At 51.9% G+C, this 24889-nt stretch overlaps 1 protein-coding gene across 19 annotated transcripts in view; it reads left to right on the top strand.

The window, feature by feature from the left end:
• The window catches only part of ATP2B2 (ATPase plasma membrane Ca2+ transporting 2), a 382880-nt gene that overhangs the window by 234786 nt on the left and 123205 nt on the right, over positions 1-24889 (top strand). For all 19 annotated transcript variants that reach the window (XM_034955774.3, XM_034955779.3, XM_034955777.3 and 16 more), the window contains one exon: positions 21604-22121. In XM_034955774.3, coding sequence (XP_034811665.1) covers positions 21923-22121 — 199 coding nt within the window. In that variant the 5' untranslated portion in view covers positions 21604-21922. The remainder of the gene's footprint in view (positions 1-21603; positions 22122-24889) is intronic.

The raw sequence follows: 24889 nt of genomic DNA, 5'->3' as shown, positions 1-24889 counted from the left end.
GTATACATTTATGGGGGACAATATGATGCTTTGATGTATACAGACACACACAATGTGGCATGATCAAATCACACTAATTAACATATTCATCACCTTCCTTGCCTATCATTTTTTATGGTAATATCGATTTCTCTTTTGAAGTCAGTCTCTGTTTCTCTCCCCTCTCCCTCTTCCGCCTCCTTTCCTCCCTCCCTCTCCTCCCACTCCTAGCCTCTCAAGTTCCTCTCTGCCTGACTGTGTCTTTCTCTCCTTTCTCTTTCCCCTCCTCCCCTACCCTCCCTCTGCTCAACTCCCTCCAGTAAGAGGCTTCCTAGAACACACACACACACATCTGCACATGCACATGCATGCACGCGCGCGCGCACACACACACACACAGGTTTCCTGAACCCCTTTTAAAACCAAAGTCCAAGCTGTAGACTCCCGTGGCCTGGAACACAGGGAAGAGGGTGGGATTGGCCCGGAGGGGTGTGTGCTGAGGCTAATGGCAGGGAGGGGGTCTCCTGCACCCTGGCCTTCACCCCCACCCTCACAGCCGCACACTGGAGACACTGTGCTGGGGGCAGGGAGGAGGCTTCTGAGCGGGTTCCCTGCTGCGTGTGGCTGCTGTGCTTCCCGGGCAAGTTGGACTGGGCAGGTCGGACTGCGGATCGGGTTATTGGGCCCATTCAGCAGAATTATAAATAGCAGCTTGTGCCTGGCCTGGCCCAGAGAACAACCAGGGCTGCCGCAGGGCCCCCCAGGCCCCCCGTTCTCCACCCCTCCAGCCATTGCTCTGAGGCAACGCCTGTTGTCCCCCGTGCTGTCAGTGGGTCCCAGGTCAGTATCCGATGTGCTGTCGCCATGGCAACCTGCATGTCCCTGTCTCAGGTTACGAGACATGGGGGTGGGGGAACTGAGGGACAGGTCCAGTGGCCTGGAATCAAAGGTCACTGCTCTGTGCTGGGGCTTGCTGACTCTCTTGGGGGCTGGGAAGTGGGGTCCTGTCCCCTGGAAATCTCACCACGCTGGAGGAAGCTGAGGCAGAGATGCCCCGAGGTCTGGCAGAGGGGCACAACCCCAGGACTCTGCCAGTGAACTTGGCACAGTGGGTCAGGCCCAGACCTTGAAGTCAGAGAGACACAGGAAATCCTTCATCCTCACCTACTGCTTAGCTCATCCTGGGACCACCATTTAACCCTCTGAGCCCAGTATACCCCTCACCCCCTGCCCCAGTGTTATTGAGGAGATCAAAGTCAACCAGCTGGGAGACAGGTCCCTCAGTCCTGTACTTAACTCATTAGTCCCTGGGGACAGTGTGGCTCAGGGTGAAGCTCACAGACTTTGGAGTCACACTGGCCTGGGTTCAGATCTGACCTCTGCCATTCACCAGCTAGGTGATCTTAAGCAGGTTGCTCAATCTCTCTGAGCCTCAGTTTCCCCATCTATATAATGGGCATGAAAACAACACCTACACCTGTGTTGTTTGAGGGTGAGATGGGCAACAGTGGCAGAAGGTGCATAGCCCCGGTCCCTGAAGGTGGCAGCTATACTTGTCATTTTTGTCACTTTCCAAACTGCTATTTCTATTTCAACCTCCTCGTCAGAGACAGCCCTGCCTTCCTTGATAACTCCCTGGGTCACTTCAAGTGATTCCTTTTCCCTCCCAGGTCTGTTTTCCCATCTGCAAAATGACCACAGGACCACTCAGGCCCTGCCCAGTGCTGAGATCTGCCTATCTTAAGCAGCCCCCACAGGGGCTGCGCTGTTCTATTATTATATACTGACACCCTCACCTGGGTCTGGGCTCCTGAAATCTGAGCTTGGTGTGAGTGACATCCTGCATGGTTGCCAGGCAACCAAGGCGCGAGCTGGGAGGCTTGGGTGTCAGGGTGTCCATCAGCAGCCCTCTCCCCAAAGGCTGGAGGGAACAAGAGGGCTCAGGGCAGATCCTTGCCTGGCTAGCCCAGGAAGGACTGCCCCTCCTCTCATACCTGCACAAGTCCACCCTGTCTTGGAACCCACTTTCTCAGGGTGAAAGGGGCTGCTGGCCTGGGATATTTTTGTAGATGGAGCACGTGGTCAGGCTCAGAGAGAGAGAGAAACTGGAGCCTCCTTGCACTGCTATCTGATACAGCTGCTGTCACCATCACCCTCTTCCTGGAAGTCTGCAGCCTAAGTGTGCCCAAAAGCATGGAGAATTCCCTGACCCCCTCAGGGGGCCTGACGCTGACTTCTGGAGCTTCCAGGGCTCTTTGCACGGGCCTTGAGCCACGCTTAACAAATCATATCACCCTTACATTTACCTAGTCTCCCTGCATGACCTCTTGTATTTTCATTCCTTCACCTAACAAATGCTGTATTGAGTATCCTTCCCAGCTCCCCTTTGTTCTGAGTGACCTTGGGCAAGTTACTTGCCTTAGTTTTCTTTTCTATAAAATGGGGATAATAAGAATATCTGCCTCATAGGGATGTGATGTGGATCGGATGAGATGACGTGTAAAAAGTGCCTCTTGCAGGGCTTGGCACATAGAGAATGCTCCATAAATGTTAGCTTATTATCATTAATTTTATTCAGTTGTTATCATGTGCAGGCCCCATGCCAAGTTAGGAGGGAGCAGTACCAGGCTTTCTGAGGACAAGGGCTGTGTCTGGTTCCTCTCCATCCACACTGCATTACACATCGAAGTCGATCCACAGCAAAAGTTTGTGAGATGAGTGGAAATAAGAAATGAACGATTTCCCCTGAAATTCATTACTCAGCTCGTGTGGAGATGTTAGCTTTGAACACCTTTCATAGCTCCAGGTATTCCTCAGGCTCTCTTAACGGCTGCATCATCCACAAAACTACCGAAGTGTGTTTGAAATCTCTTTGTCAGTTTTCAGTCTCTGCCCTTTGATTGGGGTGGGGTGGAGCAAGTGGGCCCATGAGTATGTCAGGCCGACTTAAATGGCAAGGCAGACAGATGGCAGAGGGAGCAGGACTTGGCACTGATAGGAACCCAAGACGAGACCTGCCTTTCATTTCACTCCTTCAGCGCCTCACTGGCCTCACCCTGGTCCCAGCACCGTCTGAGTGACCTGTGTCAAGCAGGTCACTTGTCCCCTTGGAGCTACAGACCCCTCATCTGTAAAATGGGCACCTTGCTCCCACTTTCCAGGGTTACAGGTGAGACAGAGGAGGCTGCACTGTGATGAACTCCCTCAAATAACAGTAATTATTTATAGCAAGATAACAGTGCTGTAGGAGAGGGCTGGGCTGGTGGCCGCTCCTCCCTGGGGCCTGCCATGCGTCAGCAAATCAACATTGGGTGGCCGCCAGCCCTCTGGCCCGGGGCCGTTCCTAACAGCAGGTGATGCGGCCAGGCTGATGGTGCCAAAATTTCATCCTTGACTTCTTCCAAACAGGAAGGGGCTGCCATCTGCTTCCCACCCCTCACACCCAGCCCGCTGGGCCAGCCATGGCCCCTGTACTGTGCCCCACTAAGGGCCCTGGCCTCGCACCTGTCAGCCCCACCAGGAATTCCCTTAGTGGATGCTGAAGCTGGGGGTACCCTGAAAGCATCCTCCTGTCTGTCCCACAGCCCACATGGACACTGGGCAGAGAGGAGGGGAGCAGGGTGGCCCTGTCTTTCCATCTCCCCCAGAACCCCGCCTCCCACTTCCCTGGCATCTCCACCAAGGGGCAGCCCCATTAGTGCTCCTTCCAGATCCAGGAGCCTATTGAGTGCCGAGGTCATGTGCACAGCCTTGGGACTCAGGGCCTAATGCAAATCCTGGTCAGGCCATTCCCTGGCTGTGTGACCTTGGCCAGTCATCCCACCTCCCTGCACCTCGGCTTAAATAAGGGTACCTTCCTGGGATCAGGGGAGAGCGGGATTATTGAGATACTGCCTGGGGAAAAGGTGGAGACAAGGAGCAGCAGGAGGTGGTTATAAAACTTTGCTGCTCTCACGCTCATCTCTGTGACTGCCGCTGCTCCTCCAATGCCATTACAACATTGGCCATCTCCCCGCCAAAAATGTTACCTCGTTTCCTCCGGTTCAGTAACGGTATCCTACCTGTAGGCTGGGGCTCGGTACACAGCAGGTGCCCAGTGGGTGTTCTCTGCCTTTGTATTCAAACATAAGCGTGGAAGGAGGGGATGAGTCCTGACCCAGGAAATCTTGTTCTTTCCCAGTTTCTGGGGTCCAGCCACAAGTTTCCATGGCCACTTTTCCACGTGCCCACTCAGCTAGCTTTTGCCATGTGCCAACTGTGTCTGCCAGGTGTGCTGGGAACTCAAAAATGGTTGGACCCTAAAAGGCATGAATGGTCAAGCCCTATGGAGGGATCAGCTGACTGCCCAGAGAGTGGGGTTAGCATAGGATTTACTCAGGAAGGGGCCCCTGGAGCGGGGCTCTCAAGGGTGAGTAGGAGTCCACCAAGCAGAGAAGCAGAAGGGAGGGAATAGCCTGTGCTAAGGCGTAACCAGTGGTCCACAAGGCAGCTCTGAGTTGGTTTTTTATTATTAAAACAAGAAAATTTCCCCATGTAGATGTTTCAGTGGCCAGAATATTACTCTGTCTGATCCAAGGACACAGACGACCCCATCAAAGTAGAGGTTGAGGGTGTCATGACCAGAGAGGCCCCTCCCCTGGGCTCCAATCCAGTGTCAAAGACTTATCACAAGTCAGCATGTAAAAGTCTCTTAGAAGCCATCTAGCCCAACCTCTTTAGTTTTCAGGTGGGGAAACTGAGGCCAAAAAGAGGAGAAGGTGGAGCAGGAACAGCTAATGGCAGACTTCATTACCAGGCTTGCCCAATGCCCACCCACCCATGGTGGGTGTGACCAGCTGTGGGGCCGCATGCTCTGCTCATGATTGTGAGCTGCACGGTCACCCCTGGAGATGTCGCTGTCTCTGGGATGCAATGCAGGCCCCTGATATCTCTAGCCTTAGTTTTCTTACTTGTGAAATGGAAATGGTCAATGGATCCTTTTGAGCTTAAAACTGAAAAGCATCTAATGAACACTCATATAATTCCATTTTGTTGTTCTGTCATTGGGTTCAGGGTAAACCTGAATGGCAGATTTTCCTGAAAGCTAAAGTCATCTGTTGGCATGGTTTGGGGGTTCAGGGGCCACCCTGCAGACAGCTCCAGCGGCAGTGATGAGTTTCTGCTATAGGTTAGCCTTTTATTCTCTTCTGGAGTCTTCATGGGTGCCCCATTTTTTGCTACCCATCCACCTTCCAAACTGAGACACTAAGACCCCCACTCCAGGTAGTAAAACTGTTCGCCCTAATTGCTTCCTCACACCCCACCACACACACATAGTCTAGACAGAGTCTTATTTCCGAAATGCACATGCTTTCTGCACACCTCAACACCCAGCCCACTCAGACGTGTGCAGGCTAGCTTATACACAACCACACACATCCTGGCCTGCACAGACACGCATCTATGCATGCACACATAGACATGAACTTCAGTGGACAAGAGGGAGCAGGGCTATTCTGTGCTGCACTGATAGTAGGTCATAAAACACTCAGTAAATATAAAACAACAAAAATTGTTAGCAGGAAGAAAATCTCAGCTCAACCTAAAAAGCTTTGTGACCACCAGCATTGACACAGACTATCCTGGACAAAGAGAGTGAACTCCCTGTCAAGGGGGGCATGCAAACACAAGCAGGACTTAACAGAGACGCTGTAAAGGGCTTAGGCATCACAGGGATGTTGACCTTTGAGGTCCCTCCTGATCTCTGGATTCAAGCAGGTTTGGGGAGTCAGGGCCTCTTCTGAGCTTTGTAAACACTGTTCCCTTTTGGTGGCCTCTGTTCTAGAAGTGTCTCCTCTTCCTGCGGTACCATCACAGTAAAGGACCTGGTGGTTAGGGACCAACTCAATGCAGGCCTGGTGCCATCAGGATCTGGGTCAGCCACTAGAGATGCACACACCTGCACACGCCCCCCAACCTAGCACCCATTTCGTAGCAGGCCCAAACCTGGAGAAAGAAACAGAGGTGGCAGCTCCGGCCTTGTCAGTCCCTTATAACAAGGAGTCAGAAGTAGTGAAGACCTGATTTGAATGTTACAAAGCAGGAGGTCTCAGGACAAAAATATCTACAGGGGCAGGGAGTGAGTATGGTGGGCTGGAGAAAGATCCTTTGACTTGAAGATTTGAACCTAGGTTCCAACCACATCTTAAACCCAAAACCTAAACTCTCCTAGATCATGTCTCACAGAGGACAGATCCTAGAGGCAGCATGACATGAGGCCTGGGATTCAGGAGAATTTTGAAATGCAGAAGGATGGTACTGGAGGAGCTGGGGCTGTGCCCCACTGGGAAAGAGGGAATCAAACAGCACCTCCCACTCTTTCTCTGCCAAGTTGCCTGTCATCAGACCCAGGGCTTCAGAGAAAGGAGGCAACTGCAAGGCTGAGAAAGCAGAAGGGAGCAGAGCTTGGCAGGGCCATTGCTGATTGCTGGGGACAAGGAGAGGCTGCTGGACGTGAATACCTCCAGAGTCTGAGGTTTGGGGTCTCCTGGAGCCTTGAAAGCACTTTGGCACTTGAGCTCTTAAACGTTCTGGCTGAGGGATCTGGGCAGGACTTGAACCTACTTGAGAAGCTGAAGGAGTCACACCAGGGCTCAGGGGAGAGGAGGCTTGGGGCTGGTTCTTGGCAAGTCATGAGGACAGGGTATCTTCAAGGTATCCCTTAGGCCTCCCCAGAGCAGCCCAAGATTGGAGAAGGGCCTGGCACTCAGGGAAAATTTGGCCCAAGGATGAAGGTGGGACACATTCCTGGAGCATCCATCCCTGGAGTAGAGGTGGGTGGCAGGCTTAGGAAGGTGAGTCCTCTGACTGGCCTTGGGCCTGAGCCCAGCTCTGCCAGCACCTGCTCCATGGCCTTGCGCCAGAGCCTTCCACCTGAGGGCCTCCATTTCCCCATCTAGAAATCACTGTCATCCCAGTTTCTAGTTTCTCTCGCTGGCTAGGCTCTGGGCTGAGCCCTGTGCCCTGCATTAACTCACATTTTCCTCCCAACAACCCTGGGAGGGAGGGGCTGTGATTGTCTCCATTTCAGAGAAGTGACAACTAAGGCCAGAGAATGACTTAAGTGGTTTCCATGGAAGGTAGAGGCTTCCGGGGATGGAGGAAGTTCCCAGGAGGAGACTGCACTGGGGGTTGCAGATCTAGGGACCCTGAGATGGAGAAGGTGGTAACAGGCAGAGAAGAGAGGAGAGGGCATTCCAGATAGCAATCTTGGTCATGCTATGGTGTGGAGCTAGGGCTGCTGTGGGGGCCATAGACTGTGGGAATGGAGGGAGCCAAGCTATACCCTGCCGTGTCCTGGCTTGCTTTTATTTGGGGGGCTTGGAGCCTCAGCATCAAGCCCTTGGCTCTGTGCAGCTTCATCAAGGCTAGGGTCCCCTGGGCCTGCGTCCCCTGGGAGGCTGCATTCGCATCTGTCCCCGCGCAGATGGCTGGTGAGCACAGCTAGCAGCCCCCACCCCCACCCGCACCCCCTTCTGTCGCGAGGACTCGGCTGCGCTGGGGAGTGTGGTGCGGCATTATTTTTAGAAGTGGCACCATCTGTTCAAGGTGCCGGGTGGATTCTGTTCGTCTCCGCAGTGGCCAGGGACAGACATGCCAAGTCAGGGGAAGAGCTACAGAGCTAGTCAGGCCCCCCCATGGTCACACTTCAGCCAGGATGGTCACTAATCAGCATGCGCACAGGGCATGGGGTTCCAGGGTCTGGGGTCTGGGGTCTGGGGCTTGGGGCTGCCAGTGGGGCAGCTCTGGGGCCAGGAGAGCGGACGCAGAGGATGAGTTTGAGGTAGGCGGCGGCATGTGCCCCCCCACACCCCACCTGGTCCCTGGGACTGGGCCCAAGGGCTGCCTCCTGGCAGATTCAGAGTGTCCTGGCCCTGACCTCCAGGTTTCAGGGACGAATGGAGAATAGGCAAAGGAGAAAAGTACAAAGGCTGGACCATAAGGATCCTCAGTGGGACCCAGCACTGGGTGTGGCAGAAGACACCGGCCTGGCCAGGGTAGCCCAGAGGACTAGGACATCTCCCCACTCCTGACCCACATGCTGCAGTGTGTTCCACTGCCTGAGGGGCCACTGTGTAACACTGTGATCCAGAGCAGGGGCTCTGAAAGCAGCCTGCCTGGGCTCCAATCCAACAATTACGTGACCCCGCGCAATCTCTTTAACCTTTCAAAGCCTCCATTTGCTCATCTGTGAAAGGGGATACCAATAGAAGCTCCTTCCTGGGGTTCATATGTGGATTTGCTGGTTTGATGCCTATAAAGTGTGGCACGTGTCCGGCCCTCAGCAAGAATGCATTTGGCATAAGTTATTCCTACCATCTGGTTGGCCAGTTTCTGCTTTGAAAGGCAGGTGTCACCCTAATATTCCTCGCTTCCCATGTCATTCCATAGTCCAACTGCTTTCTCGGTGTCATGGAACCAGACCTGGTGGAGGCCCGTTCTGTGCTGGGGACTGGAGAGGCCCTGTTCCTGGGGAGCTCAGGGCCTAGTTGGGGAGGCAAGCTGGCAAAACCCACCCCAAGGCAGTGGGTGGAGGGTCAAAGTATGGATTTAAGGAGTGAGCGACACGTGACGGGCTGGCAGAGGGAAGAGAGTTGGAATTTGGAGCAGAGGAATTGGAGAGAACTTCACAGAGAAGTTGGCATGAGGACTAGATCTTGGAGAGTGAGGTTTGGATTAATGGAAAAGCAGGTGGTAGACCATTCTGGATCCAAGGAACATATATGCAAAAGTTGGAAGGCAGGAACTTGCATTAGTTGTTCAGAAAATGGCAAGGACCATAAGGTCCCTCAGTGGGACCCAACACTGGGTGTTAACTTAGACAAGACCCCAGAGAGGCCAACTCGGACCCCAAGGAGGCTGTCTCAGACCCCAGAGAGGCCAGCTCAGAGCCAATCAGGTGGGATGTGGGAAGCTGTAGTCATGAATATGTTTTCTTAAATAGGCACTGGTAGCCAGTGAAAATTTTTAATCCAGAGACAGCCATGCTCAAATCCAAAAGGCAGCATAATGTGGCAGCTTCAGAGTCAGAAAAGCCCAGTTCTACTCCCAGATCTGCCACTCCTCATTAGCTGTGTGAGCTTGAGCGTAATGTTATTTTACCTCTCTGAGCCTCAGTCTCCTCATCTGTAAAATATGCATAATAATACCTACCTCATGGGGTTGTTGAGGGATAAGGTATGAGCAGAGCCTCACACAGCCTCTGACATGCAGAAGCCACTCTAAATGGCAGTCACTGTCAGCTTCACTCTGTGGTCACTGAAGGAGGGTGTAAGGCTAGAGAACCAGGGGGCCGAGGGGCTGTGGATGAAGAGCCTAAACCAGAGTCGGGAGCCTGGGGAGGGGAGGAAGAGGAGTTAGGCTGAGCCTTTACGCTGATGCTTCCTGGGTCTGTTCACCAGACTGGACATGAGGGAAGGATTAGAGTCAAGAGTGGCCCAGATAGTGCTGTGGATGCCCTTAGTAACACAAGGGTCACAAAAGAATGAGGAGACTTAGGAGAGCCTGAGGGCCTGGAGGACCTTTGGAGGGGACATTTGGCAGCCACAAGAAGGTCGGTTCTGGAGCTTGGGAGAAAGGCCATGGTGGAAAGGTCGGTCTGGGAACCACCCATGTTAGGGTGAAAGTTGATGCCAGATGGGTGGCATTGCCCAGGGAGAGGCAAGGCATTAAGAGGGCAGGACCATGGGGAAACCTACAGTTACCCCAAAACAGAGAAGCCATGGAGGCCTGGGCAGACATGGTCAGAGAAGCACAGGAGAGTGGGAAGAAGGAAGGGAGGTGCCATCAGCCGTGGGCAGGGACGTGAAGACTGAAAAGGGCCCTGGAGTTTGCCAGTGGGGGTCCTCATCAGAAGCCACCCAAGGGCCTAGCCTACCAGGAGGTGGCATTTGGATGGTTAGGGCCAGGGAGTTGGAGATTATTTTGAGCCACAGACTGAGTCACAAAAGCAAAGCAGGACTTTAGAACCCAAAACCAGGAAAGTGTGGGCTACAAGAGGAAGGAAGCCTAGAGATGGAGGAACAGGAGCCCCAAAGCACGAGGACAGGAGTTCTGCTCATTTAAAATTCACAGCCCCCACCATCCGCTCATTCACCTCTGCAGGGTGGGGGCTGCAGACCTGTGTTTTAACCAGCCCTCAAGCGATGCCAACATAGGTAGCCCTCAGGGAACCACTTTGAGAAGCCCTGTTCTGGGGTCCTTGAGCCGCACCCAGAGAAGACTTTATCAGGAGAGGAAGGAGAGAACACCTTTACCATGAGGGAGGGTGCAGACCCAAGTGCAAACCTCTGCTTATCCCCACGTGCTCTCAGCTGCTCCTCTGGCTTCCTGGCCTTTTGATTTTCCTCCTTCAGATCTGAGGCCAAGTCAGTAGCCTCACAGAGATCTCTGGCTTTCTGCCAAGGAGACTCTGGGTGGAGATAACCAGGGCTCAAGTGTGGAAGATGAGTGCACAGTCACCAAACCAGGGGCACCTCTGCTTTAGTCTAGAAGAAGTAGAACAGTGTCTGGCCACAGTAGTGAGAAATAGAAGCTAAAAGACACTTCCACCCATGCACATACGCAAATCCCTGCTGGTACCTGCATCATTCTCATTTCCTCACTCCTTTGAATCCAAGAGTCCTACTTTCTGCTGTTTTAATGTCTCTTTCTCTATATAGCTAGATTTCCTAGCATCTGCATTCTTGGAACACATAGAAAGACTTTCCTCCAAGTCTTAGCTTCCTGTTTCTCTGATCTGGACCCCAAAGGACTCACTCAACTATCCAAAAGTAATCTCCCAACTTAGACACATCCCCTGGCACCTCTGTGGGTGAGTTTTTCCTCCCTCACCCCATGGAGGAAATAATTTACTAAGCTCAGTCAGACTGAGATGCTACCACTTAAATATGCTCCCAGTTCTGGCAGAAACCAGAAGGAAAGGACCACACACAGTACAAAAGAATGAATCACTAATGGTGGAATTTCTGGCATCAGTGACAGATGGCACTGATGGACTGAAGTGGGTCCACAGTGCATGCACTTCAGTGACCCTGAGTCACCTTTTATACAGTATCATTTTGTTAGCTCAGTCCTGCCCCCTGAAAGCCTAAAAAACAGGCTTTGAGCATCAGCACTAAAATGTGGGGTCAGCTCCCCATGCTTGCTCACAGAACTCACGGAAAAGGCCCAGTGCCTTCCCCAGCGCCTACACCCAGCACCCTAGGTGTTGGAAGGGGGTTGCACCTTTGTCTTGGCTTTCCCAACCCCACTCTTCATTGGTCGGCATTGCTGTCCTGGAGAGTTCCTAGGGGCACTTAATAACATCCTGCTCTGTGTCAGCACCTCAGTGTGTGGACAGCTCCTTCACATGTTGTCCTTAACGCCCACCTCCACCTCCCTAATCAGCACTGTGCCCTTGAGGACAGCTCCCAGGGAAGCCAGTTCCCCACTGCCAGCTTTGTCCTCCCCAGGGATACTGTCTTTCAGCATCAGGACCACGTGGGCAGCTCTCACTCCCAGCCTAGGTTAGTCAACCTGCTGGGGAGAGAGGGGGCCTGTAGTTATCAGGTTCCCTGACCTCAGCTACCCAATCCCTCCCCAGCACCGACCTCCGTCCATCCATCAGCACTTCATTCCCAGAGACAGCGCCCTAGGCCCCAGCCCTCCATGGTCAGAGGTGAAGCCTGAGGCCTCACCAACCAGCCAGTGACCTGTTGTGTGTGGTCAGAATACTGACCGCAGAAGAACCCTGTGCCTCACTGTAGAAACCAGAAAGGAAAAACGGCAAAGAAATTGGTCTGCTGGACAGAAGGGTGTGAGCCTAGGTTGTTGTTAAGAGTGCCTGTGTATGAGAGAGGGCTGGCCCTGCCACCCCTTAACCGTAAGACCTTACACCAATCACTGCACACTCAGTCTGTCTTCTCCTGTATAAATGGCAGGGCTGGAGTACCAGTGCAAAGCATTGTTGTGAAGGATTAAACAAGCTAAGTGCATAAAGCAGTGCTGAGCACATAGCAGGAATGATGTTGGTGTTGCTGTTATCATTTTTTGTTCATCTTCCAAGCCTCTGCTTGTAATCCACAGGGACGGAGCAGACAGTGGGAGAGAATGAGGGGGATGAGGGCAGAAGAGGACAGTGTCATGTTGGCCAGTTAGGCCAGTTAGGACCTGGAGGCTGGAGGCAGCCAGTGCTGCAAAGAAGACCTCAAGAAGTTCAGTGCAGCAGTAGGGAAAGAGTTGGGCAGTGCAAGAGAGGATGCTGGGATGTGGCTGAGGCATTTGGCTGAAACCAGAGTGCAATGTCCAGAGCCGCTGGCCCATCCCAGGCAGGGCCACCATCCCCAGCATTCCCACGGCATGTTCCCTCTCTTGCAGCCCAAAGTGAAGCTTCCCCAACACTTTTCTGCCTCAAACAGGCTATCTTGTCTGGATCTGCTAGTGACTTTACTGTTTTAGCCTCATTAGAAACTCCACAAATATTTTTAAGGAAATTATTTCTAAACATGGAACACATAAAAGGTACAAATTTTGGAAGGCAGGCACTGCAGTCAGAAGCCCAAGGGTGGGCAGTGGATGTCACAGATAGAAGGTGAATTCCGGTCAGGTCATGCCTCCCTGATTCTAGGGCATTTCTCCTTCCTTCGGCCTCCAGCCAAGCACGACTTGACCTGCAACTGGGATGTCCATTTCTGCTAGACACAAGGCAGCAGCAGGGAAGCCCTGGGAACTGTGCATGACCCAAGAAGCAAGGATCCTTGAGGGTGGGGCTAAAATAACCCTTCAACACTGAGCTTCTGTCCAGATTGCACCCTTATTTTACAGAAGAGGAAACTGAGGCAGGAAGGGCCATAGTGCAAGTTGTTGAAGGACAAGGGGATGCAAAGGAAAGGCAGAGGCTTTGGACAGAGAAGACATATTGAAACTCTGCCAAGTCCTACCCATATGGCCGTGGCCATTGTGGCCTCTCTGAGCCCCAGCTTCCTTGCCTATAAAGTGGGGACAGCAACACCACACAGCCCATGGAAGGCGCTTGCTAAGCAATTGCTGTTCATCATAGTCATCACACCAAGATCAAAACTGAGTGGATCTGATTCCCAGGAAAAACCCGAACCAAAAGTTGTGCAGAAATCACTTGACCCAGCCTGCACATCCTGACCATGGGGTTGAGGTTATTGGGGGGGCTCTGTGTGGCAGAGTGAGCAGGAAAGAGGATCTGAGCGTCTCTCTTGCTCTCCTCGTAGTCCCAGTGCCCAGGGCAGGGCCTGTGATGCAGCTCATTAGTTTTATTGGGTAGGTGGATGAACAGATGGATGGAGAGATTGATGGATTGACAGATGGACAGACAGCTAATGGTCAAGCAGACAGATGGAAGGATGGATGAACGGATGGATGGCTGGATGGATGGATGAGCAGAAATGGAAGGTTTTTCCTGCCATCTAACATTGGCAGCTCCTCTGAGAACAGAGGACAGTGGAGTGAGTTGACCCTGGTAGGAAGGTAAGGGCTGGACCTCCCCTTCCTCAGGCCAGGCATGAGGGTGAGAAGCTCCACAGGAAGCCCTGGATCCCTCTCACTGCCTGCCCCTTAGACCTACTTCTGCCACCTGTGCTTTCAAGGCTGATGCAAGGCGGTTTCTTTGGGATTTTTTTTTAGATTTTCCTTTTCTGGTTAACAGAATAGGAGTTGTCTAAAAATAGCACTAAATTTGCTTCTGAGGTATTCATTTTCAGTTCCCTTCCTCTTTCCCTGTTCTCTCTTCTCAACTGTGAGAATTTGTGAGATTGTCTTCTTCAGCTTTGAGCACATACACACACAGACACTCACACATCGTGGGGCTTGCACACCCAGAGACAGGTGTGGCACAGATATCTTGGGCTCGCTGTCTCTCTCTCACACACACACACGCACACTCATGCTGACATGCTCCAGTAGACCTGTGTGGCACACCTTGTCCTTTGGGGTCACTCACACCAACCACATGTCCACTGATACATCATAGAGACCCTCTTTCCCACACACAAAGCACGGTCACTTACAGGAGTACTCTAAGACCAGCATTTGCACACTTCTTCTGACACAGGTGTGCCCCCAGACCCTGTCCCACTCATACTAAGAAAACCACCATAATGCACTCCCACTGACCCTGCACACCCACACTCATCTTGCATATCTATACTAGCCCTGCATACTCACACTAACCCTGCACCCACATATGCCTTGTACGCCCATACACCCTCCACACCCACACTCAACCTGCACAGTCACACTAGCCATGCACACTCACACTGGTCTAACACACCCACACTCACCCTGCACACCCACATTTACCCTACACTCACACACTCACCCTACAGACACACTGATCTAGCACACTCACATTGGCATGCCTGCTTACATCCACACTCACCATCAGGCTCTCCCTCCTTACACACACGTGCAGAGGAAATTGCCTCCCCCAGAGAGGATATCTAAGAGAATGGCTGAGGCTCTCTGGGTGAGGACAAGGGAGGAGCTGTTGGCCCTCCACCCCCAACTGCAGGCTGAGTTCACCTGTTTCCTTGGGTTCAGCATGGAGGAAGAGGGTTCCCCATCACTGGGGCAGTGGGCCCCCTACAGAAAGGCCAGAATTTGCAACCAGGAGAGGAAAGCAAACATCCTACCTCATGGGAACTATAAGTAGTTCATCAAGACCAGAACAGAAGGGAAACTAGGCTTGTTTGCTGTGCCAACAAGCTGGAGGCCTCCCCAGCCACCTGAGAGGTGACAAGGAGCCTGGTGGGCATGGGAAAGTCAGAGCTGAGTTCCCTTTGAAATATGGCACTATGGGGTACATGCTGGTCTGGGAGCGATTGGAGGCAGGGAGTAAGTTAAATTTTCATAGGAGAGTCACCATTTAACAAGTGTTTCCTCGTTGCCAGAAACTGTGCTGGCTCTATCTCAATCCTTACAAAACCCTGTGAGGTAGGCTGTAGGGTTGTCTCCATGTTGGGGAGGGTCAACCAAGGCACAGAGGATTAAGAGCCCTGCCCAAGTCACATAACTAGTAACTGGCAGAGCTAGGCTTCCATCACTGGGGATCTTCAGACCAGACTTGTGCCCCACATCAGTCATTGATGATTCAATGGAAAAGTGACCTTAAAAATACATATTAAGGTGGCACTTAAATTCAGCATGTCTTAAAACAGAAGAATTTGGCATCCAGAAGTTATTTTTAGCACATAATTCATGTACTACTGTCCCAGCTACCATCCTTCAGTTAGGATTTGAAAAGCTGTTGGTTTGGGGATTTGTTTTGTTTATTTTTTTATTCTTCCTTCGAAAGATAGATTCCTTCTTTGTTAAATTAGCTCCACAAACAAAAAAATATTGCTCCTTCCTCTCCCAACCTCCCTTCTGGCAAAGACTTTTTATTAAGGCACCCCTAACCTATTCTTGAGTCATTGAAATGTAACAATACAGAGTAATTTAAATGCTAATAAGATGAAACTGAAATGCATAAATCCAATATTGTCAGAATGTTCTCCTGGATTCTGAAGGGCCTGGCACATCAGAGCCTGAAGGGACTCCAGAGAGCATTAATCCAATCCCTTCACTTCCCACATGGGGAAACTGAGGCCCAGAGAAGAAAGGGGCTTGCTCAGGGTCACACCATTGGAGCTGGGAAAACAAGGAGGAGATTCTCACTGGGCTTTGTCTCCGTTGGCTGTGTGACCCCTAGTGTGTTGCTCAACCTCTTTAGGCCAGGTCTGGCTATATGCCCTGTCCAGGCCTGTGTGCCCATTGCTTAGGGCAGGGGTGCTCACCTGTGCAGTGTTGAGAGCTGACTGCAAGTGAACCTCATTGCAACCATGAGGGAGGAACATTTGCTAATAACTAGGAGGAGGGGAGCAGGGGGGACTCAAGGAAGCCAGTGTTTCATTTTCTGCTCTGGGCCAGGAGCTGGCTCTCATTGAGTCCTTGCAGCAGCCTGTAAGACAAACAGGGTCATCCCCACTTTACAGAGGAAGCCCAGCAAAGTTAGATGACTTCTCCAAGGTCACATAGTTCATTTAGTCTCTCAGCCATAGAGTGGTAGGTCACATGATATTTGGATGAGGCAGCAAGAGCCTGAGAATCTTCTGGGGTTGTGGCTGAGGGAACAGCTACCTGTCCCAGCTTCACCCTCACTCTGATGCCTCATTACAAAGAGGGGAAACTGGGCAGTGGAGGGCAGTGCATGCATCTCAAAGAAAAACTACGACTGCTGATTTTGTTATCTTTCCTGACCCCCCAGAAAACTCTTAAGGTAGGCAGAGTAGGAATCACTAGCCCATCTTACAGATGAGCAAACTGAGGTCTGAGGACCTATCTAAAGTCACAGCTTCCACAGGCAGTAGACCCAACACCAAATATTTATTGAGTGCCTTCTGGATGCCAGACACTGCACTAGGTACAGAAGAGACATAGCAACGGCCCACATGATGCTCTCAGAATCCTGGGGAAAGAAAACAGTTAAGCAGGCTCAAGCAATACAGTGTGAAGTGTACTACAATCTGGGAGGCACCTGGGAGTCAGGAGCATTTATGCAGTCTAGGTGGTCAGGAAAGGCTTCCAAGGAAGGGACACTGAGGCTGAACAGGACAGCAGCTGTTAGGGAGGCAAAGGCCCAGGTAGTGAAGAGTGTTCTGAACAGACACATGGCACATCTGCAGGAGTCAGGCATCTGAGGTATTCTATGCAAACTATGGGGTCCTCAGTTCTGTCAATCTGTGAAAAGATCATTTGTATAATATCATACAAGTAGCTTTTGTGCTGGTGGACTTCACATTTTTCCAGCAAATCTTGCTGTCAGAGCAAGCACCAAAGTGGGCTCTACAGCTCGGAATGAAAAAACAGAATGCCCAGAAAAGGGGTGACCTCATGTTTACACCCATGAGATGAAGCAGGGTTAGGGAACAAGCCACATCAGAAGAGGTAGAGAAGGAAGTATGAGATCAGTCGCCTTCAGGGTGGAGTTCTGATTTTTAATTGATTTTGTTATCCCAGAGTTCTGTCCCTCTATACTGGCTCACACTGTTTTCCTTCTGCACCTTTTACTAGCAGACAGTTGTGTATTTCAGTTTCTTCATGATTCATCTCTTTATTAAGTCCTTCTTTACCTGAAGAAAAAAAAAATCCCTACTTGGAGCTGAGAGGAAAGGCATTGCTGGTTACCCCGGGCCAGTTCAGGTCTTCCTGCTTTGTGTGTCCACAGCACCTGGGGGTGCCCATGATGGCAAACCCTTCAAGTCATAGAAATCACTAATTTAGTTGTCTCTCTTCTGCACTGTGGGCTCGTAGAGGGCAGGGTTCCTCTGTGGATTGTTCAGTGCCTGGCACTGTGTAGTACCGAAAACTCAATCATTGAATGGATGGTTGGATGGGTAAGTGGATGGATGGATGGATGAGTGGATGGGTAGATGGGTCGGTGGGTGGTGGGTGGGTGGATGAATGGATGGAAGGGTCAGTGAGTGAGCGAGTGGATGGATGGATGGATGAGTGGATGGGTGGGTAGACGGGTGGATGGATGGATGAATGAATGGAAGGGTGGGTGAGTGGGCAGGTGGATGGGTGGGTGTGTGGATTGATGGGTGGGTGGGTGGATAGATGGTTGAAGATCATTTTTCATCTTATCACAGTAGTCATTAAAATCAACAGTAGCCCATTAACTCATGCCTACTGTTGTGATCACAGATATAATTGCTGCTAACGATTCTCATAGCTTGCTTGTACTGTCAGAGACGTAATTATCAGTGCCTGTAAGCCACTCCGCAGGTAGCACAGGCACAGATAGAAAACAGCACCTCGGGTTTAGAAAGTCCCTTGTGGATTGCAAAGCACTTTCGTTCACATATGGCACTTCATTTAAGTGTCATAAGAACCTCATGAGGGAGATTCACCAGGGGAAGCAGAAAAGCATCCTGATTAGGAATGTGTCTCTGGACCCAGACTGCCTAGGTTCAAATCCCAGATCCACCACTCACTAATCTTGTGATCTTGAGCAATTTACTTCATCTCTCTTGGCCTCAGTTTCTTCATATGTTCTAGGGATAATAAGTCTCATAAAGCGGTTTTATGGGTTGACAATAATAATCACAATAATTTGAGTGCTGACTATGTTCTGGGCTTGGTTCTAAGTATTTTAAACGAAATAACTCATTTAAGCCTCATAACATCTATGAGGTAGATACTCCTATTCCCCTCTGCTTTTTGTAAGATAATGAAATCAAAGTTAATTTCCTTCCCATTCAGCTGGGAGATGAAGGAGCCAGAATTTGAACTCAGAATTAGTGGTTTCCAGAGCCCTATGCATAACGCCTTGCAGCGTCTCTGAGATAGATATTTCTGTAAAACACTCAGAGTGCTTGGCACCTAATAAGCACTCAATAAATGCTTATCATGTGCCAGTCAGGCAATGTTATATATCAGTAGCCCCAAATTATAGATGCTGAAGCTAAGACAGAGAATCCAGGTGACTAGCTCAGAATCACAGGTGATTTCTACTGCCAGTAAGTTTAGTGCAGGTGTGGGTGGTAAATGTTCACCAGCTTTGCCTTCACCCAATCCAGACTTGTTGCTTAAGCGTCAAGGACTGAGGCCTCCTGGGGCTCCAGGTCAGTCCCAAGTTCCTTCTGGACAGAAGGTCTGCATCTCCTCATCTCAATTCTTTTCCCTGAGTAAGCAAAGCCTGTTCTGGAAAGTTCTTAGTCAAATCACCTCCCCAGCACTCACCCCTCCAGCGGGATTCAACCTTCCTCCAGCATCTGAGACCCATCTCTCCTACAAGCCCCAGCCACTGCATTGGCCTGAAGGACCCCTGACCTCATTTCCTTCCTTCTGCCCCAATTGTAGCCCATTTGCCTCACTCTATCCTTGTCTTACTCCTGCCATTTGGATTTTCTCTACCCAGCTTCCTGAACATACACCAAACACATTTACACTGAGCAGGCAGCAGGAAGAGCACTGCTTAATGTAAAAGCTCCCGCCCCATCCCTGCACGGACCTAGTGCCTCATCCAACCCTGAACACGGGCCCACATGTTCTCAGAGGTCTCTCCTTGCCTCCTGTGGCTGGCCCTAGACTGGGGAGGGAGCCGTATTGAGGCTCTGCACTAGCTTGTAGCAGGGGGAGGAGAGCATTCGGCCCAAACCCAAATGCCAACACTCTCCCCAGAGAGGTTCAGCATCCTAGACCAGGCCCCTGCCAGGCCCTTCTTACAGGGTGGTGGACAAGAGTCCAAAGTCTAAGGTTGAAAAGATCTTCCACTCCGTGGCATCTCCCCACTGTGTGACCTTGGGCAAGTGACTTCACCCCTCTGAACCTCATTCTCTTGGTCTATAAAATGGAGGTAATTCTAGTATCCACTTCACAGTGTTGTACAGAATGAGACAGTGTCTGTTTGCTTTTCATTCATTCACTTATTCATTTAACAATTGTTTACTAGGTAGCTACAAGGAGCCAAGTGCTTTTCTGGTCAACCCTTATAGAATTTACCTTGGATGGATGATACAGAACTCATCCCACAGTGCCTGGTACATAGTAGATGCTTAAGAAATGGCAGGGGGGTATTGTTGTTTGTTTTTATTCACATTCTTGGTCCCTGCCTCACCGGCTTCTCCGAGGAATACATTGTTGGGGTCAAAACTCATGGATTCTGTGGATGGTGTGTGTTCCATCCATGGCCAAGGAACATGGCCTCTTTTGAGTATTGTAGGTGGGAGCACCAAGCGTGCAGTTTCTTTGGTGTCTCATGTCTCTGTGTCTCTTCTTGAGGTATCACATCCATTTTATGTTCTATTCCATAAGAGATCTGTTAGTCCCAGTGTAAAAATAATCTTCCTACTGCATCCCTGAGTAAAAGCGTCCCTTGTGTAAGACATTTAAGGTTTCTCCTGTGGCTCCAGCACCCAGTGACCCAAGACTGGGAAGCCCCAAATCCAGAAACACACTGGATTTGAATACAGTTTATAATTAGTTCTCAGTAAACTGGGAAGTAGTCAGGGGTGGGGGTAAGGAAGAGTGACTGTTTTGCCCCCAATTTGCAGATGAGTGAACCAGGGCTCCAAAAACTGAAGGAACTTGCCCAGGGTCCCACAGCCAGGATTTGAACCCAAATCGCTCCAATGCCAGATACTGTGTTCTTAGCGGCTGCCTGGCACAGTCCACCCACCCACCAGGGCTCTTCGGAGACAAACATGGGAGCACCCCCTAGGGGAAGGGGAGGAGCCCGGGGCTATAAGCCAGGAGACCATCTCCTTCTGCACTCCTCAGCACTCTCACTCCGTGCGGCTCTGGAAGAGTGCTTTTTCCCTCTCTGAGCTTCAAGTTCCTGGCTGGGAAAGTGACTTAGCCCTAGAATGCCTCCAGCTCTAAAATGTGTGAAAGACGAAAAGGTTATGAAGGAGATAAGGCAGGGGAGGAGTTGGAGCTGAGGAGGGGGTCAGTCCTGCCTTCCTTCTCTCAGCCCTTCCCCTCACCGTCCTGGGCCCAGGATGGCCAGCTGTCCATGACTGCAGGGCGGGGCCGCTCCCTGTGCCAGACCCAACCGAGCTCAGCTGGGGCCCTTTGTCACCCAACGCTTGCTGGGGCCTCGGCCTCCGGTGTTGGGTGTCGGGGTGGATTGGATTCTCTCCTGGCAGCCCCACAGATGCCGCACTCCTGTAAGGGTGGCCGAGCGGGCAGGGAGAAGCCAGAGCTCCCACCTCCTCCTGGGCTCCAGAGAGGGACGGGAAGCCGCTGTCCCTGGTGCTGGTCCATAGGGACCCCCCCCCTCCCCCTGCCAGGTGAGGGCTCCATGGACCTGAACTCATACTGGGACCAAGCTCTGGGTTCAATGACATTCTTGTGACTATGTATGAGCTGGCTTCTTTGGCCAGGCCGAGGGCCTCGATTAATATGGTGGGGGCCTGTGGGTGCAGGTGGGGGCTTTCTCCCATCCCCATGCCTATGAGACCTGAGTGGGGAGGGATATGGGAGAAGAGTGTATTGGTGGACACAGGTGGCATGGGTGGAGGGAGGATTTGTAGGGGCGGGGAACCTGGGAACCGTGTATCTGGGGGAGTGTGTCCCAGATTATTTGGGCATGGGGCGTGTGTAAACATGTTAAGGATAGTGAGAGAAAGAGGGAAATGGAGTCTGGGTGTGCTCAGAGGGCCTGTGAGCACAGCAATTCTTGAGGGAAAGGGGTGGGGAGGTTAAGTTGTATGGCTCAAAGCCGGTGCATGGGGCCTGGGTGTTGACGTGTGTGTGGCAGTGGCACAGGACACAAGGACATGCCAGAAGGTATATGTCGGGGGATGTGTGTACACAGGGTGTGTGTTGTGAAGCCAGTGTGTTCCACAGCACAACACACAAATAGGGAGTTAGAGTGTGTTATGAGGCTATGCCTTGAGGGTGGCATATCGTGGAGTGCCTGGGTTGGCGCTAGTAGCATTGGATTTACAGTGTGAGCTGGTGTGTTAGGGGGCATGGGTGTAGTCAGTGTTGTTTAGGTTGCTGTGCGTGTGCCTGGGGCCTTCCTGAGCACCTGTCCCATGTGGCCTCCAGTGCCTGGCCTTTGTCACTCACTCTGTGCTTGTCCCACAGGAGCCACCACCCCTGACCATGTAGATGCCAGTTCCAGGGAGCAGCATGGGCCCCACTGAATGGAGACTCCTGGGTCTACAGCCCTGAGCCCCTCCGGCCCCTGGACCTTGTCCCACACCAGAGGACACCCCTTGGAGCTCACCACCACTGTCACCAGCCCGCCTCGGCCACCCCCACCCCCCGGGACCCGGAGTCGGCCGCCCGGTGCCACAGCTGACCAGTGAGGGTGTGCTGAGGACAGCCACAAGCAGCCATCACCCGGCAGCCTCTTGTCCAGCGCTGACCCTTGGGCCCAGCCCGAGCAAGGACCGCAGCAAACATGGGTGACATGACCAACAGCGACTTTTACTCCAAAAACCAAAGAAATGAGTCGAGCCATGGGGGCGAGTTCGGGTGCACAATGGAGGAGCTCCGCTCCCTCATGGAGCTGCGGGGCACTGAGGCTGTGGTCAAGATCAAGGAGACTTATGGGGACACCGAAGCCATCTGCCGGCGCCTCAAAACCTCACCTGTTGAAGGTAAGTGTTCAAGACTTGAACCCAGGGCTGCAGCCTAGGTGGCCACCATCTGAATTGGCCACAGGGGCCATATTCATAATATGTAACAGCAGGGATGTGTCAGAGAAAGGCTGAAATGCCAGAATGGCCATTGTAGTGCATTCTAGCTGAGTATCAGCCCCTCTGGATAGGCTGGGGAGCAGGGCTTCATCAGGGGTTGGGCATGACCCAAGCCACCTGCAGAGAGAATGGCAGGAAGAAAGCTGGGTCAAGACTGTGTTCTGGAGACAAGGAGCCCCACAGCCGCAGAGTGGCGAGTTCAACATTCTGTTACTATGGGAGGCACTAGTTTCTGAGGCAGAGGCAGAAGGGCCACTGGGTAGAACAAACATGGAACCTGCACCCAGGCCCAGGAGGGGCTTTTGCTTTCCCCGCTTAGCCCACAGTGGTTGGATTTGGGGGTTCCAACCATGCAGGCCCGGTCCTTCCTTCCCCAGGCCCCAGGAATTCCCTAGTGTGGGCTTGAGTGTGGAACCATAGCACGACTAATGTGCAGCCAATCCCCTGCCACTGGGCTGGAATCAAGTCTGTCTCTCAAATCCAGACTCTGGTTGGGGATCGCTGGGGCTCTGGGGCATCACAGCTCTAGGGTTGCTGGGCAGACAAAGCAGTAGGAAGATGGATGTGATAGGAAGGGTGACAGATGTCCTTGTATGTCCTGCCTTGAGGGTGGAGTGGGGCTTTCTTGCAACTGCCAAAATTGAGCAGGCCTGAATCTCTACAGTGTGTTTCAGCTCTTGGGGGCTTTTCTGGAAGGGACCAAAGCTGGGTCCTCTGCCTCAAAACAGAGACAAGGGAAGTCAGCCCAGCTTGGGTACCAGACCTCATGGTTTGGGTTACCTGCCACAAGTTACCTTCAGCTCACCATGGAAAGGAAGCATTCCCTACATTAACCCTACAGGCATGTGTGTGAGGCTCTGCAGTGACACTCCCAATCCTAAACATTTGTGCAAAGCTGCACCGAGCCTCAGTTTTCTTCTCCTGGAAAATGGGCCAATGCCTACCTGACAATGCCTAGTGCATGGCTGGGCATACAGTAGGTGCTCAAAGTGGCAGCCATGATTATTCTAAGGAGAAGTGGATGTCAAGTCCTTCCCCAGATATCTACCACCACCTGGGAGGCAGGCAGCATCTGAACTGTTATCCTTCATGACAGAAAAGGAACCTGTCTCCTCTGTCCAGTCCTCTGAGCCCTGGGCCCTGCTGGACTCTAGCCCTGGCAGCATTTCCTGCAGGGCTTGCCTGGCAGTCCACTGGTCGTGTGTGCCTACACTCCACTACACCCAGCAACTCCCAGCTGTCTGTGTCCCTCTTTGTCTGCTCTCCTGGGTCAGAAAGAAAAGCTAAAACTGGTTCTTCTTCCCACATTGACTGTTCTCACTGACATTTTGCCCATGGCCTGAGCCCAGGCAGAAGTTTAGAAACACCTTTTCTCACTGGGTGCTATTTTTTTGTTTTGGCAGGGAGGGTGGGAATAGAGAAAGTAACCTTTCCTCATAGTATGATTCTGGCACGAGGCTTAAAAACAGCTGCTTGTGGCCGTAAAATGGGCATCAGCTTTGCTTGGAGACTTCTGGGTCCCGGCTTCTTGTGGTCACTTATCCCTGGCAGAATGGTCCATGCTCCCCTCCACCATCAGGTTGGCACATGAGGACTGCTGGCAGGCAGGGTTGTTCAAGTGGCCTTTGCCTGTTGATTGGGGACTGGGAGATTGCCTCAAATCAGGAATTCTTAAATGTCTCTCAGCCCCAGTCCCTGGGGAGAAGCTGATGGGCACTGTGGCCCCTCTCTCAGAAAATCAGCCAACCACATGCAACAGGTGTGGCTCACACTATTTGTGGGTTTCTAGACCCCCTCAAAGCAGGGTTGTGGACCCTAGTTAAGAAAACCACCTACCACTCCCACCAGAAAGGCTCCCCAGAGCTGGGAAGTTGGGCAGCACATGGCCAAGTTCCAGCAACCTTGCAGGGCCATTTCTGGCTGGTTCCTGGGAGCCCACTCTGTACTGCTAGAGGGAGTATTGCCTAGCTGAGACAGGAACCCTATCTGCTCTCTCTGTACATCCCGTGCCCAACCTGGTGCCTGGCACAGATGAGGACCCGGTAAAACCCTGAGACACAGCTACTAAGTCCCAGCCTAAGGTAGGGGAGCTCTCAGACAGCTGAGTAGCCCAAACTGCAGATAATCAAGACCAAGAGCAGCAAGGACCCCAGGACTCAGCACTAGTGAGGCTGGTGGGCAGTGAAGGTCAGGGAAGGCTTCGCGGAAGGGAAGGTGTTTGGACTTGGCTATGGAGGAAAGAGAAGGGAAAGCATGTAGTATGGCCTACAGCAGCATTTCTTAGAGGGGATTCCACAGAATAACTGGTATGCTGCAAGAAGTGAGGCTTCAGGTGAAAAGTAAAGAACTCTGTTTTCTCACCTGTAAAATGGAAACAATAATGACATCTCTATTGCTCTGCCACCTGCCAGCCGTGTGCCTTTGGGCCTTTTCGTCTGACCTCTCTGAGCCTTGGTCTCCTGGTCATTCATGAGAACCTAATGAGATCTCTGATGGGCAAGATCTCTGAGGAGAAGGAAAGCCCATCATAGGATTTCCTGCAGCTCCTGCCACATTGGTCCCTAGAAGCATCTCCCAGGGGGCTGGGAGGTACAGGCTGGAAGAGATCTGGGGAGGGGCAGAAGAGCATAATGCCACAGACCCAAACTTGGGCATCCCGGGTTCAAATC

This window comes from Pan paniscus, chromosome 2, assembly GCF_029289425.2.
Source record: "Pan paniscus chromosome 2, NHGRI_mPanPan1-v2.0_pri, whole genome shotgun sequence".
Taxonomy (NCBI): domain Eukaryota; kingdom Metazoa; phylum Chordata; class Mammalia; order Primates; family Hominidae; genus Pan; species Pan paniscus.
This window is presented reverse-complemented; position numbering and strand designations above follow the sequence as displayed.